We start from the raw sequence: 17,678 nt of genomic DNA, 5'->3' as shown, positions 1-17,678 counted from the left end.
ATCCATGGATACATGGATCGGATCCGCAAAACACATGCGGACGTCTGAATGGAGCCTTACAGGGGGGTGATCAATGACAGGCGGGTGATCACCCATATACACTCCCTGATCACCCCCTGTCATTGATCACCCCCCTGTCATTGATCACCCCCCCTGTAAGGCTCCATTCAGACGTCCGCATGTGTTTTGCGGATCCGATCCATGTATCCATGGATCCATAAAAATCATACGGACGTCTGAATGGAGCCTTACAGGGGGGGTGATCAGTGACAGGGGGGTGATCATCCTGATCACCCCGTCATTGATAACCCCCCTGTAAGGCTCCATTCAGACGTCCGCATGTGTTTTGCGGATCCGATCCATGTATCCATGGATCCGTAAAAATCATACGGACGTCTGAATGGAGCCTTACAGGGGGGGTGATCAGTGACAGGGGGGTGATCATCCTGATCACCCCCTGTCATTGATAACCCCCCTGTAAGGCTCCATTCAGACGTCCGCATGTGTTTTGCGGATCCGATCCATGGATCCGTAAAAATCATACGGACGTCTGAATGGAGCCTTACCAGGGGGGTGATCAATGACAGGGGGGTGATCCGGGAGTCTATATGGGTGATCACCCCCCTGTCATTGATCACCCCCCTGTAAGGCTCCATTCAGACGTCCGCATGTGTTTTGCGGATCCGATCCATGGATCCGTAAAAATCATACGGACGTCTGAATGGAGCCTTACCAGGGGGGTGATCAATGACAGGGGGGTGATCAGGGAGTCTATATGGGTGATCACCCCCCTGTCATTGATCACCCCCCTGTCATTGATCACCCCCCTGTAAGGCTCCATTCAGACGTCCGCATGTGTTTTGCGGATCCGATCCATGGATCCGTAAAAATCATACGGACGTCTGAATGGAGCCTTACCAGGGGGGTGATCAATGACAGGGGGGTGATCAGGGAGTCTATATGTGTGATCACCCCCCTGTCATTGATCACCCCCCTGTCATTGATCACCCCCCTGTAAGGCTCCATTCAGACGTCCGCATGTGTTTTGCGGACCCGATCCATGGATCCGTAAAAATCATACGGACGTCTGAATGGAGCCTTACCAGGGGGGTGATCAATGACAGGGGGGTGATCCGGGAGTCTATATGGGTGATCACCCCCCTGTCATTGATCACCCCCCTGTCATTGATCACCCCCCCCCCCCCCCCCCCTGTAAGGCTCCATTCAGACATTTTTTTTGGCCCAAGTTAGCGGAAATAGTTTTTTTTTTGTTTTTGTTTTTTCTTACAAAGTCTCATATTCCACTAACTTGTGTCAAAAAATAAAATCTCACATGAACTCGCCATACCCCTCACGGAATCCAAATGCGTAAACATTTTTAGACATTTATATTCCAGACTTCTTCTCACGCTTTAGGGCCCCTAAAAAGCCAGGGCAGTATAAATACCCCACATGTGACCCCATTTCGGAAAGAAGACACCCCAAGGTATTCCGTGAGGGGCATATTGAGTCCATGAAAGATTGAAATTTTTGTCCTAAGTTAGCGGAAAGTGAGACTTTGTGAGAAAAAAAACAAAAAAAATCAATATCCGCTAACTTATGCAAAAAAAATAAAATTTCTATGAACTCGCCATGCCCCTCATTGAATACCTTGGGGTGTCTTCTTTCCAAAGTGGGGTCACATGTGGGGTATTTATACTGCCCTGGCTTTTTAGGGGCCCGAAAGTGTGGGAAGAAGTCTGGGATCCAAATGTCTAAAAATGCCCTCCTAAAAGGAATTTGGGCACCTTTGCGCATCTAGGCTGCAAAAAAGTGTCGCACATCTGGTATCGCCGTACTCAGGAGAAGTTGGGCAATGTGTTTTGGGGTGTCATTTTACATATACCCATGCTGGGTGAGAAAAATATCTTGGTCAAAAGCCAACTTTGTATAAAAAAATGGGAAAAGTTATCTTTTGCCAAGATATTTCTCTCACCCAGCATGGTTATATGTAAAATGACACCCCAAAACACATTCCCCAACTTCTCCTGAGTACGGCGATACCAGATGTGTCACACTTTTTTGCAGCCAAGGTGGGCAAAGGGGCACATATTCCAAAGTGCACCTTTCGGATTTCACTGGCCATTTTTTACACATTTTGATTGCAAGGTACTTCTTACACATTTGGGCCCCTAAATTGCCAGGGCAGTATAACTACGCCACAAGTGACCCCATTTTGGAAAGAAGACACCCCAAGGTATTCCGTGAGGGGCACGGCGAGTTCCTAGAATTTTTTTTTTTTGTCACAAGTTAGCGGAAAATTATGATTTTTCTTTTTTTTTCTTTTTTCCTTACAAAGTCTCATATTCCACTAACTTGCGACAAAAAATAAAAAATTCTAGGAACTCGCCGTGCCCCTCACGGAATACCTTGGGGTGTCTTCTTTCCAAAATGGGGTCACTTGTGGCGTAGTTATACTGCCCTGGCAATTTAGGGGCCCAAATGTGTGAGAAGTACTTTGCAATCAAAATGTGTAAAAAATGGCCTGCGAAATCCGAAAGGTGCACTTTGGAATATGTGCCCCTTTGCCCACCTTGGCTGCAAAAAAGTGTCTCACATCTGGTATCGCCGTACTCAGGAGAAGTTGGGGAATGTGTTTTGGGGTGTCATTTTACATATACCCATGCTGGGTGAGAAAAATATCTTGGTCAAATGCCAACTTTGTATAAAAAAATTGGAAAAGTTGTCTTTTGCCAAGATATTTCTCTCACCCAGCATGGGTATATGTAAAATGACACCCCAAAACACATTCCCCAACTTCTCCAGAGTACGGTGATACCAGATGTGTCACACTTTTTTGCAGCCTAGGTGGGCAAAGGGGCACATATTCCAAAGTGCACCTTTCGGATTTCACCGGTCATTTTTTACACATTTTGATTGCAAAGTACTTCTTACACATTTGGGCCCCTAAATTGCCAGGGCAGTATAACTACCCCACAAGTGACCCCATTTTGGAAAGAAGACACCCCAAGGTATTCCGTGAGGGGCATGGCGAGTTCCTAGAATTTTTTATTTTTTGTTGCAAGTTAGTGGAATATGAGACTTTGTAAGAAAAAAATAAAAATAAAAAATCATCATCATTTTCCGCTAACTTGTGACAAAAAATAAAAAGTTCTATGAACTCACTATGCCCATCAGCGAATACCTTAGGGTGTCTACTTTCCGAAATGGGGTCATTTGTGGGGTTTTTCTACTGTTTGGGCATTGTAGAACCTCAGGAAACATGACAGGTGCTCAGAAAGTCAGAGCTGCTTCAAAAAGCGGAAATTCACATTTTTGTACCATAGTTTGTAAACGCTATAACTTTTACCCAAACCATTTTTTTTTTTTGCCCAAACATTTTTTTTTATCAAAGACATGTAGAACTATGCATTTAGCGAAAAATGTATATATGGATGTCGTTTTTTTTTGCAAAATTTTACAGCTGAAAGTGAAAAATGTCATTTTTTTGCAAAAAAATCGTTACATTTCGATTAATAACAAAAAAAGTAAAAATGTCAGCAGCAATAAAATACCACCAAATGAAAGCTCTATTAGTGAGAAGAAAAGGGGGTAAAATTCATTTGGGTGGTAAGTTGCATGACCGAGCGATAAACGGTGAAAGTAGTGTAGTGCAGAAGTGTAAAAAGTGCTCTGGTCATGAAGGGGGTTTCAGCTAGCGGGGCTGAAGTGGTTAAGGAACACCCCTTTTGTGATGTCATGTCTGCTATTTAAGTGAAAGTAACTTGAATAAAGTTCTCTTGCTCAGGAGGATGAGAAGATGCTTTCATGACACCAACTTGTGTGTCTGGTCTCATTATGAAAGCAGTATGGCACGTGCATACTTATACTTCTAATTGATCTGGCACCACACAAAGAAGAAGAGAATCACATGAATTGCGATAACAATTGTGACATAAAAGGGTATGCCTACATGGCGACATGAATGTTGCACAACATTTCATAAAATGTTTTTCAATGGTGTCGCAATGTGACATGCTGCGACTGTGGCGCAACAGTAGCCCAAAAATCTGATTTAGATGCATGTCGCGTTGTGACACCATTGAAATACATTACATGAAATATTGCGCAACTTGTCTCCATGTAGCCGTACCCTTAGACCTCTTTCATGTGTCAGTGAATGATGGATATGTGCTGTCCATGTTCTCCAGTAACAGCACATATGTCCATTGACTTTAAAGGCTATGTACACCTTTGTGGGCATTTCTTTATGATTGCATTTTACTAATTTTAGCAAAACTACAACTCCTAGCAAGTGGTCACTGTGGAGTATCCCAGAAGGAATACTACACAGTGTTAATTACTATCAAGACAGTTAAATATTGTGATTTATTTATATACACTTAATAGCACAGTATGGACAACATATGGTTAACATCTTGATAAATTGTGTTAGGTTGTCAGGGTGATGAGCCAGTTATGCCCCCTGGGTAAACAGAGAGAGAGTCTAGTTTGACGTAGCTTGAAGGAAACACGTGTGTGAGAGACCTTTTTCATAAGTTCAGAGAACCCTAGTCTCTGAGCCTACAACTGCCCAGAAGAGCTGTACTATCAGAGTACTCCAGAGAGAAGGTGATTAGAAGGTCCAGTACTCACAGTATAATGCTTGTTTATGGCAGAAAGGCGTTTCTGCTGTGAAAAGGAATTATTTGCAAAGCATCCCCCACACTTTGAGACGGATAGGCCACCCCTATCTCAGTTTGACCACCCATATCTCAGTTTGGTAGTGCCTTCCCACCTCTCCTTCCCAGTATTGCCTTCCAATCTCTAAAAATAAAAATTCTAATTCACATGACTATCTCCAATTAATAACCAAAATTTTGAGTTTCTGGTAGATGATTTCAGGTTCTTGGAAGATGGATCATCTCGGACAGGATATACTGTTCCTACTTAATCTGATGTTGTCAAGATAGAACCACTCCCTCCAGCAATGTTAGTGCGGGAGACAGAGCTGAAGACACTCGCTGAGGTTTGTAAGATGGCTGAGGATAAGACGACTAACATCCAGGTATGCCTTTGGTATCACTCGTTATTATGGTCTAATCTGGTAAAGCAGAGATTTTATTTAATCCATGGATAAACCCATCAATAATGAATGCTGAGTCTATGAAAGATGTTTGATGCCCTGATGATGCCTGAGAAGGTAAAGACTAAACTATTCTATGCTAAGTGGAAATCTGTGTGATACTGGATGGCTTAGGGCCAGCAGACTTCTAAAAATGTGTCTTCTTCAGATACAGGCTCAGAGGAAGAAAGGAAACATCAAATTATAAAGGTAGAAGTGATGATTGAGAATGGACTCTGGAGGGTTGGTAAGAAACTCTTCCTTTAGAGGGCACCCTACCTAAAGAGGATAGATTTAGATCATAGGCAAATCAAGAGAGAGAAGGTGTGATTGGGTTCTGTGGTGGATGGCTCCAGGGTTCCAGGAAGGCATATGCCAAGGTCATCCTACCTAATTCAGAGACTGCGGATTGACTACATTCAGAACAAAGTTGGAACAGTGTGAATATGTCTGTGTCTGTATTGATTTCTTTCCAGGATATTCGGAGATTTGGCCTGTGGCAAAAGGGTACAGCTAAAAGATACTTGATTGATGTGAGAGTACCTACCCCTGGGGCTTTTTTCCATCCGGTACACACCTAACCGGAACATAGGCCTCTTTGGAAATGCCCCTAGATTAGGTCTCTATTTCCCCAACAGCTCCAGATGCAGCATAGTAGATTTTCAAATTATGTTGTCTGTTGCACAAATTTTGTTGTTTTCTAGAATCCAGACTGTATAGAAGCAATTTATTCCTTACAATCAGGAGATTGGGTAGCGGTGAAACAAGAGAAATGCGGAAAGTCCTAGAGCTACGGTTTGAAGATCTACATCAAGTCCTGATAGCCACCGCCACTGCTGTCGAATTGGAAGAAGTGCCTGTTTGGATCTACGTGTCATATTGCAATCAAGTGCCAAGACTATAAGAGCCATAATGTTTTTGCATGTCGTATTTTTTGTTTCATATAATTGTACAAGGGGGAAATCACAGTCAAATCAAATTCCAACGGTGTTATATTATCAAGATGAGTCAGGAACAACTAAGTTGACTTTTGCAGTATAGTGGACTGTAAGACAGATGACAGGTAGGACACTTGGTTTTGGTCTGATAAGTACATCAGTCCACAAATTGCAGAAGGATTAACAAGAACCTTATTGCAGACCTGTGTTTCTGCTAAAAGACACTGCAGTGTCTTTAGAGAGAGGGAGTACTATAACCACCATCATTGTTGCTGTCCATACCCTGCTATTAGAAGGATATTGCACTGTGATATACTTTAAAACTCTTCTTTTTGCTGCTATTTGTTCTACAGTCTCTATCATCAATCTAAGGCCTCATGCACACGACCGTTCCGTTTTTTTGCGGTCTGCAAATCGCGGATCCGCAAAATGGAAGCCGCCAGTGTGTTTTCTGCAATTTGCAGAACGAAACGGGCGACCCATTGTAGACATGCCTATTCTTGTCCGCAAAATGGTCAAGAATAGGACATGCTATATTTTTTTTGCGGGGCCTCTGAACGGAGCAACGGATGCGGACAGCACACGGAGTGCTGTCCGCATCTTTTGCAGCCCCATTGAAGTTTATGGGTCCGCACCCGAGCTGCAAAAACTGCGGCTCGGATGCGGACCCAAAAGACGGTTGTGTGCATGAGGCCTAATAGAAAGAGGCTATTTATTACAACCAGCAGGTTGATTATTGTCTCCAATATCCACTGGTCCTGCCTTGCACACAACCAACCTATCTACTATCCAGGGCACCCCAATACCAGAGTGTGTCCCAAGGGAAGAAAGGGAACTACCACCATCATAGCCACTCTCACAGCATACCCCCTGCGGGTCTTAACTCCAGCAGAAATGAATAGAAAATACTGGGAGTTGTAGTTTCACATGCTTCCTTCATAGGGTACCATAGCAAGGGCCTACATAAATGCTGCAGACTGCAAATAGTGGTCCACAATGCACTGGCACTGTGCCCACCGTTTGCATACCCATTCACTTGAATTGGTCAGCAATCTGCAAGATTCAGTCCGCACCGCAAAAAAATAGAACACGTTAAATTTTTTTGCAGTGCAGAGGCACGGACTGAAATCCCATGGAACTTCTCAGTAGTGCCTCCGTTGTATACCACTCCGTATTTTGCGGTTTGCGGACCGATTCAAGTGAATGGGTCCTCATCTGTGATACGGAGTGTGACGAATACCACACCTCGTGCCCGCTTGACGTCGCCTACGTCGAGCTCGCGAGTCGCGGTATGGTCACGGGTTACCAAAAACGTGATGTTACGCCCTCCAGAGGAGCTTACCAGCGTGGTACAGTTTACACATACACCTCCTGTCCACGCAAGCACAGAGAGGCAACAAGCTGAGAGAGCCTTTTCACTGCCACAGTGAAAACAGCGCTGTCTCAGCCCGGGTATCTGCCACCAGCTCTCGTTTGATATAAGCCCGGTACGCTAACGGGATTATACAGGGTGAGAAACAAACCCACGGTAGCTTATAACTAGGTTAAAAGACAGACGTGGGGATGCGTGATCGAGATACAAGATAGCACAAGATTAAATTATAGATTTAATCGCCGTAAGGGCACACTAGATATAACACAATAAACACAGAGACTATATACAGTGGTGTGAGGTTACAGATACAAGTTATATGGGTACAACAGGGTTAGGCCTCATGCACACGACCGTTGTGTGCATCCGCGTCCGTTCTGTCATTTTTCACAGTTTAGCAGAGGTCCCATTCATTTCTATGGAGCTGTGAAAAAAAACTGATAGTCCTCAGTTTTTTCTCCGCATCCGTGATTCCAGTCCGTCAAAAAAATATAACCTGTCCTATTCTTGTCAGTGGAAAATGGAGGACGGACCCATTCAAGTCAATGGGTCCGTAAAAAAAAAAAAAGGATGCACAACTGGTATGTCATCCGTGTCCGTGTCCGTTTTTTTTCTACAAGACCTTGGTGCAATAAAATTACACTTTTCATTAACCACCTCCCGACCGCTGTACGCACCGATGCGTCCTGGAGGTGGTTGATTTATTCCTCCTGGATGCATCGGCGCGTCATCTCGCGAGACGCGAGATTTCGTCACAGCCGGCCCGCGCATGCGCATCGCGGGCCGGCATTTCGTCAAGGAGTATTTCGTCAGCAACCTGCCGGCCAATGATCGTGGCTGGCAGGTTGCTGATTTTTAAAAAATCCAATCAGAAGCCACATAGCAGATCATATTAGTAAATATGATCTGTTATATAGCTGCCTGCTCCTCTGCTGGTCCTTTTCGTCGGTTGGATCCAGCAGAAGAGCAGGCTACACAGTGAGTACACCAAACACCTCATACTAGCCCCAGATCACCCCCCTGAACCCCAATTAACCCTTTGATCACCCCTTTCAATCACTAGTGAAAGGAAAAAAGTGATCAGTGCAAACTGTCACTTTTTTTTCCCACTGGTATTGACCGTTAGGTTTCAGTATAGTTTAGGCCCCTTGGTTAGGTAGTTTAGGGATCGGTTAGCGCCCAGCCCACCGCACCGCAGTCCGTTATTCGCTGATTAGCGTATCGCTAATCAGCATTTGTACTTTTATAGTATCTGGAAGTGATCAAAACTGATCACGGTCAGATCTATAATTGTATTAGTGTCACTTTAGGTTCGCCCTCCACCCAAAACGCAGTGTTTGCCCGATCAGGCCTGATCGGTCGCCCACACGTGCGTTCACCCACGCCCGCCCCACCGCAGTGACAAAAAAATTATTTTTTTTTGATCACTGCACATTCACTTTACACGCACTGCGGCGATAAAAAAATCAGTTTTGATATTTTTTATCAACCGCAGCGGCCTCAGGTACTTCGCTAGCCTCCCCTTTGTAAGACAGGCTTGCTTTTTTTTTCTTGGGTAGTCTCAGGGAATACCCCTAAATTTAGTTGCCCACATGTCAAACAGGGGGTATTCTTCTGAAGAGGCCTACAGGCTTCTGACCCAGTCGGATGAGGAATGGGAACCCTCATCTGACGAATCCAGCGGGTCAGAATACGAACCTGTAGAAAGCAGTGGCTCTCTGACCCAAAGTTCGGACGAGGAGGCTGAGGTCCCTGATACCACCAGGCGTACCCGGCCCTGTGTTGCTAGACCGCAGGTTGCGCAGGATCCGCTTCAAGAGCAGCAGAGTGGGGCTGGTGCTGTCGGATTACGTGGTGAGGCATACACCAGCAGCCCAGCCCTTCCTGGACCTAGTACCAGCACTGCCGTAGAACATGGTGAAGTAGCGAGCACCAGAAGGGCAGTTGAAGCTGGTACTGTGGCACGTGCAGTAGTGACCCCGTCGCAGCCACCGCAAAGACGTGCCCGTAGAGCCCCTAGAATCCCTGAGGTGCTGGCAAACCCTGATTGGCAGTCCCCAACTTCAGCCGCACCTATAGTTCCCCCTTTCACCGCCCAGTCTGGAGTTCGGGTTGAGACAGCTCAGATCGATTCAGCCCTGGGATTTTTTGAGCTGTTCTTGACTGCGGAGCTCTTAGACTTAGTTGTGGCCGAAACAAACAGGTATGCCACACAATTTATAACCGCTAACCCGGGAAGCTTTTATGCCCAGCCTTTCCGGTGGAAACCAGTCCAAGTTTCCGAAATTAAAACTTTTCTGGGCCTCCTCCTCAACATGGGTCTAACTAAAAAGCATGAATTGCGGTCATATTGGTCCACGAACCCAATTCATCACATGCCCATGTTCTCTGCTGCTATGTCCAGGACACGATTTGAGGCCATCCTGCGTTTCCTGCACTTTAGTGATAACAGCACCTCCCGTCCCAGGGGCCACCCTGCTTTTGACCGGCTCCACAAAATTCGGCCCCTCATAGACCATTTCAACCTGAAATTTGCAGATTTGTATACCCCAGAGCAAAACATCTGCGTAGACGAGTCCCTGATACATTTTACCGGGCGCCTTGGCTTCAAACAATACATCCCAAGCAAGCGCGCCCGGTATGGGGTCAAATTGTATTAGCTCTGTGAAAGGGCCACAGGCTATACCCACAAATTTCGTGTCTATGAGGGAAAAGATCAGACCCTGGAGCCGGTCGGTTGCCCTGACTACCTGGGGAGCAGTGGGAAGACAGTTTGGGACTTGGTGTCACCCTTATTCGGCAAGGGGTACCATCTTTATGTGGACAATTTCTACACAAGTGCCCTCTTTAGGCATTTGTTTCTAGAACGGATTGGCGCCTGTGGTACCGCGCAAACTAGTCGCGCGGGCTTCCCCCAACGGCTCATTAGCACCCGTCTTGCAAGGGGGCAGAGGGCCGCACTGTGTAACGAAGAACTGCTCGCGGTGAAATGGAGAGACAAGCGTGACGTTTACATGCTCTCCTCCATTCACGCAGACACGACAATACAAATTGAGCGAGCAACCCGTGTCATTGAAAAGCCCCTCTAAGTCCACGACTATAACCTTCACATGGGAGGGGTGGACTTCAATGACCAGATCTTGTCTCCGTATTTAGTTTCCCGCAGAACCAGACGCTGGTATAAGAAGGTGTCTGTATATTTAATTCAATTGGCTCTGTATAATAGTTTTGTTCTCTACAGTAAGGCTGGGAGAACTGGATCCTTCCTCAAATTTCAGGAAGAGATCATCGCGAACCTCCTGTATCCAGGAGGTTCCGTGGCCCCATCCACCAGTGTAGTTAGCCGTCTACACGAGCGACATTTCCCCAGTGTCGTTGCTGGTACCTCAAACCGACCGCCACCCCGAAAAAAATGTCGTGTCTGTAGCAGGAGTGGAATAAGGCGTGACACCCGCTATTTCTGTCCTGACTGTCCTGACCACCCTGCCCTATGCTTAGGGGAGTGTTTCCGGAAGTACCACACACAGGTACACCTAGCATAGGGATCATCTCACCAGGACAGGCACACAGGGCTATTAGGGCCCATTCACTCACACAGCTGCTGCAAACGTCTCCTTTCACCTGGGACAAAGTGCATAACGCACTTCGCCACATCTTTGGGCGATTTGCGCTTTGCACATTGACCCATGGAGAAGGAGAGGTTTGTTCTATAAAGGTAAAAAAACAAACCAAAAAAACCACCAGTAAGCAAAAAGGTTAATGTTTAGTTCAAAAAGTTAAAGTTTATATGTTCTGTTGCAAAGTTAATAAAATTATTGCGTTGCGGCCTGTTTTTTTTTTTTTTACCTTCCAGGTGGACCAACCGATCGACTAGCTGCAGCACTGATGTGCATTCTGACAGAAGCATTGCGCTGCTGTCAGATTACACGCAAGTCGGTGTATGCGGCGCTGCAAGACGAGATTTCTACTCTGCAGTAACAGATACGTTTGCCGAGGCATACGAGCTGAGGAGGAGGCGGCGTTCCTATGCTTTGGCAAACACTTTGTATGTAAAAAAAAAATAAAAAATAATAAATCCCGGCAATGATTTATTCATCCACATCGATTGATGTGAATGAAGAAATCTGGTTTGCCAGGGCATACGAGCTAAGTGGGTATGGATGTTGGGCGGAGCTCCGATGTCCCGGCAGACGCCTTTCCCCTCCTTTTTTTTTTCGGCAGAGATTTTTTCATCCACATTGATCGATGCGAATGAAGAAATCTGTGCCATTCATTTTTTTCTTTCAGCCCAGAGGCTGAACGGGAAAAAAAATCTCATTACCTGTATGCTCAATATAAGGAGAATAGCAGAAACTCCTAATGCTGGCCATACATGTAATGATTGCGGAGACCCTCAAATGCCAGGGCAGTACAAACACCCCACAACTGACCACATTTTGGAAAGAAGACACCCCAAGGTATTTGCTGAGGGGCATATTGAGTCCATGAAAGATTTAAATTTTTGTCCTAAGTTAGCGGAAAGTGAGACTTTGTGAGAAAAAACAAAAAAAAAAAACAATTTCTGCTAACTTATGCAAAAAAAAAATTCTATGAACTTGCCAGGCCCCTCATTGGATACCTTGGGGTGTCTTCTTTCCAAAGTGGGGTCACATGTGGGGTATTTATACTGCCCTGGCTTTTTAGGGGCCCTAAAGCGTGAGAAGAAGTCTGGGATCCAAATGTCTAAAAATGCCCTCCTAAAAGGAATGTGGGCACCTTTGCACATCTAGGCTGCAAAAAAGTGTCACACATCTGGTATCGCCGTACTCAGAAGAAGTTGGGGAATGTGTTTTGGGGTGTCATTTTACATATACCCATGCTGGGTGAGATAAATATCTTGGTCAAATGCCAACTTTGTATAAAAAAATTGGAAAAGTTGTCTTTTGCCAGGATATTTCTCTCACCCAGCATGGGTATATGTAAAATGACACCCCAAAACACATTCCCCAACTTCTCCTGAGTACGGCGATACCAGATGTGTGACACTTTTTTGCTGCCTAGGTGGGCAAAGGGGCACATATTCCAAAGTGCACCTTTCGGATTTCGCAGGCCATTTTTTACACATTTTGATTGCAATGTACTTCTCACACATTTGGGCCCCTAAATTGCCAGGGCAGTATAACTACCCCACAAGTGACCCCATTTTGGAAAGAAGACACCCCAAGGTATTCCGTGAGGGGCATGGCGAGTTCCTAGAATTTTGATTAATAACAAAAAAAGTAAAAATGCCAGCAGCAATGAAATACCACCAAATGAAAGCTCTATTAGTGAGAAGAAAAGGAGGTAAAATTCATTTGGGTGGTAAGTTGCATGACCGAGCAATAAACGGTGAAAGGAGTGTAGTGCCGAAGTGTAAAAAGTGGCCTGGTCATGAAGGGGGTTTCAGCTAGCGGGGTTGAAGTGGTTAAAGGGAGTCTTTCACGCCGATTCACCGTATTAACCTAATAACAGACTTATGTCCACGGCATCCCCCCTATTAAAACTGTGCTTAATGTATGTTGCTTGGTATCATCGTTCTGCCGAAAAACACTTTTAATCCATATGCAAATTAGGCTGTGAAGGTGCCCAGTGGCGGCGTTACAACGGCCGGTGCCCAGGCCCCTGGGTCATTTTAATAAGAATCCACTCCCCCTCCGCCGCGTCTGCCCGCCCTTGGTCTCTGCTCTAACCCCCCTCCTCCTGTCCGTAATCCCGCGCATGCGCCGACAACCGCGATATCGGCGCGTGCGCATTGAATGACCACAGTCTGGCCGGGGCATCACAGTTTACTGTGCGCATGCGCCGGCCCCGGCCTAACTTACGTTCTTGCCGTGATCACAGCCGCCCCTGGGCACCTTCACAGCCTAATTTGCATATGGATTAAAAGTGTTTTTCGGCAGAACGATGATAGCAAGGAACATACGGTAAGCACAGTTTTAATAGGGGGGATGCCGTGGACATAAGTCTGTTATTAGGTTAATACGGTGAATCGGCGTGAAAGACTCCCTTTAACACAAGGAAACACAACTGAAGCAAAATCGGACACGGACCACTGAAGCAAAATCACTGACATTAAAAAAACACTGTCTTGTGCATGAGGCCTTAGGTGGACGCGGACACCGATGACATACCAGTTGTGCATTCGTTTTTTTTGACGGACCCATTGACTTGAATGGGTCCATCCTCTGTTTTCCACTGACAAGAATAGGACAAGTTATATTTTTTTGACGGACTGGAATCACGGATGCAGAGAAAAAACTGAGGACTATCAGTTTTTTTTCACAGCTCCATAGAAATAAATGGGACCTCCGCTAAACTGTGAAAAATTACGGAACGGACGCGGAGGCACACAACGGTCGTGTGCATGAGGCCTAACCCTGTTGTACCCATATAACCTGTATCTGTCACCTCAGACCACTGTATATAGTCTCTGTGTATATTGTGTTATATCTAGTGTGCCCTTACGGAGATTAAATCTATAATTTAATCTTGTGCTATCTTGTATCTCGATCACGAATCCCCACGTCCGTCTGTTGGCCTAGTTATAAGCTACCGCGGGTTGGTTTCTCACCCTGTATAATCCCGGATGCACACTCGTCCGCAAAAAAAAAAACGCGGCATCCGTTTTTTTTTTCGGAGGATCCGTTTTTTTCCCACAGATTCCTTGTAATAAATGCCTATCCTTGTCCGCAGTGAAAAAAGTAAGACATGCACTATTTTTTTTGCTTATAGGAAACACGAACAATGGACGCGGAACACAAACGGATGAATATTTTGGCTGACCCATTGAAATAAATAGGTCCCCATCCTATCCGCAAAAAAAAACTGAACGGAGGCCGAGAAAAACAACTGTCGTGTGCATAAGGCCTAAAATTCAGTAACCAAGTAGATGAAAGTTCCTTTGGGTCATAAGGGTGGAATAGCCCTTGGCTGCAGTCACGTGGGGGCAGTGATGTCAGCTGGTTCCTGGTCTCTCCAAACACATTGGCACGATGTGACCCCCTTCAGAAAAGACGCCGCCCGCTGGCTTGCATGGGCTTATGACCTGTAGCCGGCCGCTGTAGCAAATGACCCATAAAACCCCTTAGGGCTCATAGCCCCAGACAAGAATGTCGCAGGAAGATGGTTCCGGGCCCAATTGATCTGCCTAGGTTCCGGCTACAACTAGAGTCCAAACATGGTGCCGTTATTTGGTTTCTGTGGGGAGATATGGATATCTCCCTTCCCTGACATCTCCCTACCAAACGAACATCGTGGCCACCGGGACATAAATATGTATCCGGTTTGCGCCTGCGATGGCCGGCGATTCATAATTCCTTATAAAATGTAGGTGCCAACATGTCTGGGAGGTAATATTGATCCTGGCAAGGGCTGATACCTCCTGCTGGGGGGTTTTCCTGCAGGATTTAGCTTGCCTCCAAACTGGCTGATTGAGGTGTGACCTTCTCCACCTGGGGCCTCCTTGAAGCCTGGACCCCTGGGGCTTTCTTCCGTGCCAGCTGACAATCAGATGGCTGGGGGGTGGGAACTTATTTTGCATGTACTGATGTACCTGCCAAAAGGTGAATCAAATGACAATCAGGGCTGCCAGTAAATAATTATCCATTTTCCTCACAGGGAGTGCACACGTGCTGTTTGCGGGCCGAGATCTATAATGCCATTTGCTCGGGCCACTCACACAGATTGTACTTACCTCGCTCCCGACACCTGCGTTGCTTCTGATGCCGGCATGGGCCGCTGCATCTCCCCGTCGCGAGGATGAAAACATCCGGCGACTGGTTTGCGGTGATGGTTTGGGCAGCCAATAGCAGGCCTACGACGGGAACAAGCCTACCTAGCATCATTCCCATTCTCGCCTGTATTGGCTGAACCCCCACCCCCCTGACGCCAGATGTTTTTATCCGTGCCGGCATCAGAAGAGCGGAGAGTAAGTACAACCTCTGTGAGGGGCCTGGACATATGGGGGGGGGGGGGGGGATGGCGGGTCCGCACGAGTAGGTACGCGGACCTGGGTAAAGGACCTGTGATGACGTAACTACGCTCATCACATGGTCATTCACATGACTCATCACCATGGTGATGGACCATGTGATGAGCGCAGTGACGTCACCACAGTTCCTTTTCCTGCAATCAGCAAAAAAGACAGAAGAGATGCCGGCTGCGCGAACAAGTGGATTAAGGTGAGTTAAAGTTTATTTATTTTATTAACCCCTCTAGCGCTATTTTACTAAGCATTCTGTATTCAGAATGCTATTATTGTCCCTTATAACCATGTTATAAGGGAAAATAATAATGATCGGGTCCCCATCTTGATCGTCACCTAGCAACCATACGTGAAAATCGCACCGCATCCGCACTTGCTTGCGGACGCTTGCGATTTTCACGCAACCCCATTCATTTCTATGGGGCCTGCGTTACGTGAAAAACACACAATTATAGAGCACGCTGCGATTTTCACGCAACGCACAAGTGATGCATGAAAATCACCGCTCATGTGAACAGCCCCATAGAAATGAATGGGTCAGGATTCAGTGCGGGTGCAATGCGTTCACCTCACACATTGCACCTGCGCCTTTAGAGGCATTCCGTTATTCATTCCGTCATAATAGAAGTCTATGGGCTGCAAAACGTATCCTTCCTGTTTTCGTTATACAGGGGAGTTCTCCCCATTCATTTCTATGAGACATTTAGCACAGGTTCAGCCCCAAGATAGGGCATGAATGATGCTTCTTTTTTTTGTGCACATAGAAAAAAAACATGATCTGCTTCCCATAGAAATAAATGGAGCTGGTTTTGAGGCGGAAACGCTCCAAAAACCAGTGTGAACTGGCTGTAAGGAGTTGCCTCAGGTGGACCATTGTGGAGTCCTCGTCTCCTCAGCTTCTAGCTCCTCCCCTCTGGGCGGAGCTGTCTCTACGTAGGACTGGGCGGGGGGCAGAGCTGGCAGCGCCACCCCTACCCCGGATCCCGGACACGGCAGCTGCCGGAACCAGTGTAACCCCCGTCTTGTGCCCCAGCCCCGGACCCTGCACCACTTCTTCTCTTCCCTGCCCTTTAGTCACTACGGCCATGTGCTCCAAGCCTGGCTCCCCGCTGCTGCCTGCCCATGTGTCACCGCTGTCTGTCCTGCCCGGGTCCCCATTCGCTGTCCCGAGTGGACTGAGAAGTCTGGCAGCTGCTGCACCGGCCGGGGGTGCCAAGCTGACCCACCCAGGCAAAGCCATCTTAGCAGGTTAGTAGTAGAGGAGGGGTCCCTGTGTGTGCACCCAGGCTGGTGCCCAGTGCGCTCTGCTGGGTGGGTGCCAGCTGATCGTGTAGTTGTCACCAGGGATGTGGTCATCTGGCAGCACTGGGCTAGTGGGTATGAGGAGACAAGTTGCCAGGTTACCCATTGCTGGATGGAGCGGAGTGTCTGTGCACTGGTACTGGAAGGGATGAATGAACTGGTCTGACTGGTTAGGTCGCTGTCATTAGCCCTGGATCTCTGCACATACTCCTACATCTTGTAGTCCTCATATTTACCTGTCGCGGTATGGCGGTTTTATAATATACCTTATATACATATACTTTCTGCTTGCTTCATGTTTGCATTTCGTTTTTCTTTTTCTGGTCCATCAAAGGAACAGATAAATGTATGAAGAGTGTGCTAGACCTGTCACCTGATGGGCACCAAAGGTGACCCTGTGGGCATGGGTGCATCATTTTATCTGTCATTTCTGACAGAGCCTCAGAGCCGTACCCTGCCACAGTCACAGGATGAATAAGGCTACTTTCACACTTGCGCTTTCCCTTTCCGCTATTGAGATCCGTCATAGGATCCCAATAGCGGAGGGAAACGCTTCAGTTTTGTCCCCATTCGTTGTCAATGGGGGAAAAACGTAACTGAATGAAACGGAGTGCACCAGAATGCATTCCGTTCCGTTTGGTTGCGTCCCCATCGTTGAGAGAATAACGCTGCAAGACAGACACACAATGTAAGTCAATAGGGACAGATCCTTTTTCTCGGACACAATAGAAAACGTCTCCGTCCCCCGTTGACTTACAATGGTTTTAGGGACGGATCCGTTTTGGCTATGTTACAGATAATACACCCGGATCTGTTCATAACGGATGCAGACGGTTGTATTATTGTGACGGAAGCGTTTTTGCTGATCCATGACGGATCCAGCAAAAACGCTGGTGTGAAAGTAGCCTTACGTTGAGCCCAGCTCCAGCTAAAGGGGGTTCTGTGGGTTACAGATGTTGA

General features: G+C 46.6%; 1 protein-coding gene across 1 annotated transcript in view; it reads left to right on the top strand.

Annotated features, from left to right (window-relative positions):
- The first annotated feature begins 16,373 nt into the window (after positions 1–16,373).
- The window catches only part of SLC25A1 (solute carrier family 25 member 1), a 32,841-nt gene continuing 31,536 nt past the window's right edge, over positions 16,374–17,678 (top strand). Inside the window, exon 1 of the mRNA XM_044275542.1 lies at positions 16,374–16,664. Coding sequence (XP_044131477.1) covers positions 16,502–16,664 — 163 coding nt within the window. The 5' untranslated portion in view covers positions 16,374–16,501. The remainder of the gene's footprint in view (positions 16,665–17,678) is intronic.

Source organism: Bufo gargarizans, chromosome 1 (genome assembly GCF_014858855.1).
Source record: "Bufo gargarizans isolate SCDJY-AF-19 chromosome 1, ASM1485885v1, whole genome shotgun sequence".
NCBI lineage: Eukaryota > Metazoa > Chordata > Amphibia > Anura > Bufonidae > Bufo > Bufo gargarizans.
This window is presented reverse-complemented; position numbering and strand designations above follow the sequence as displayed.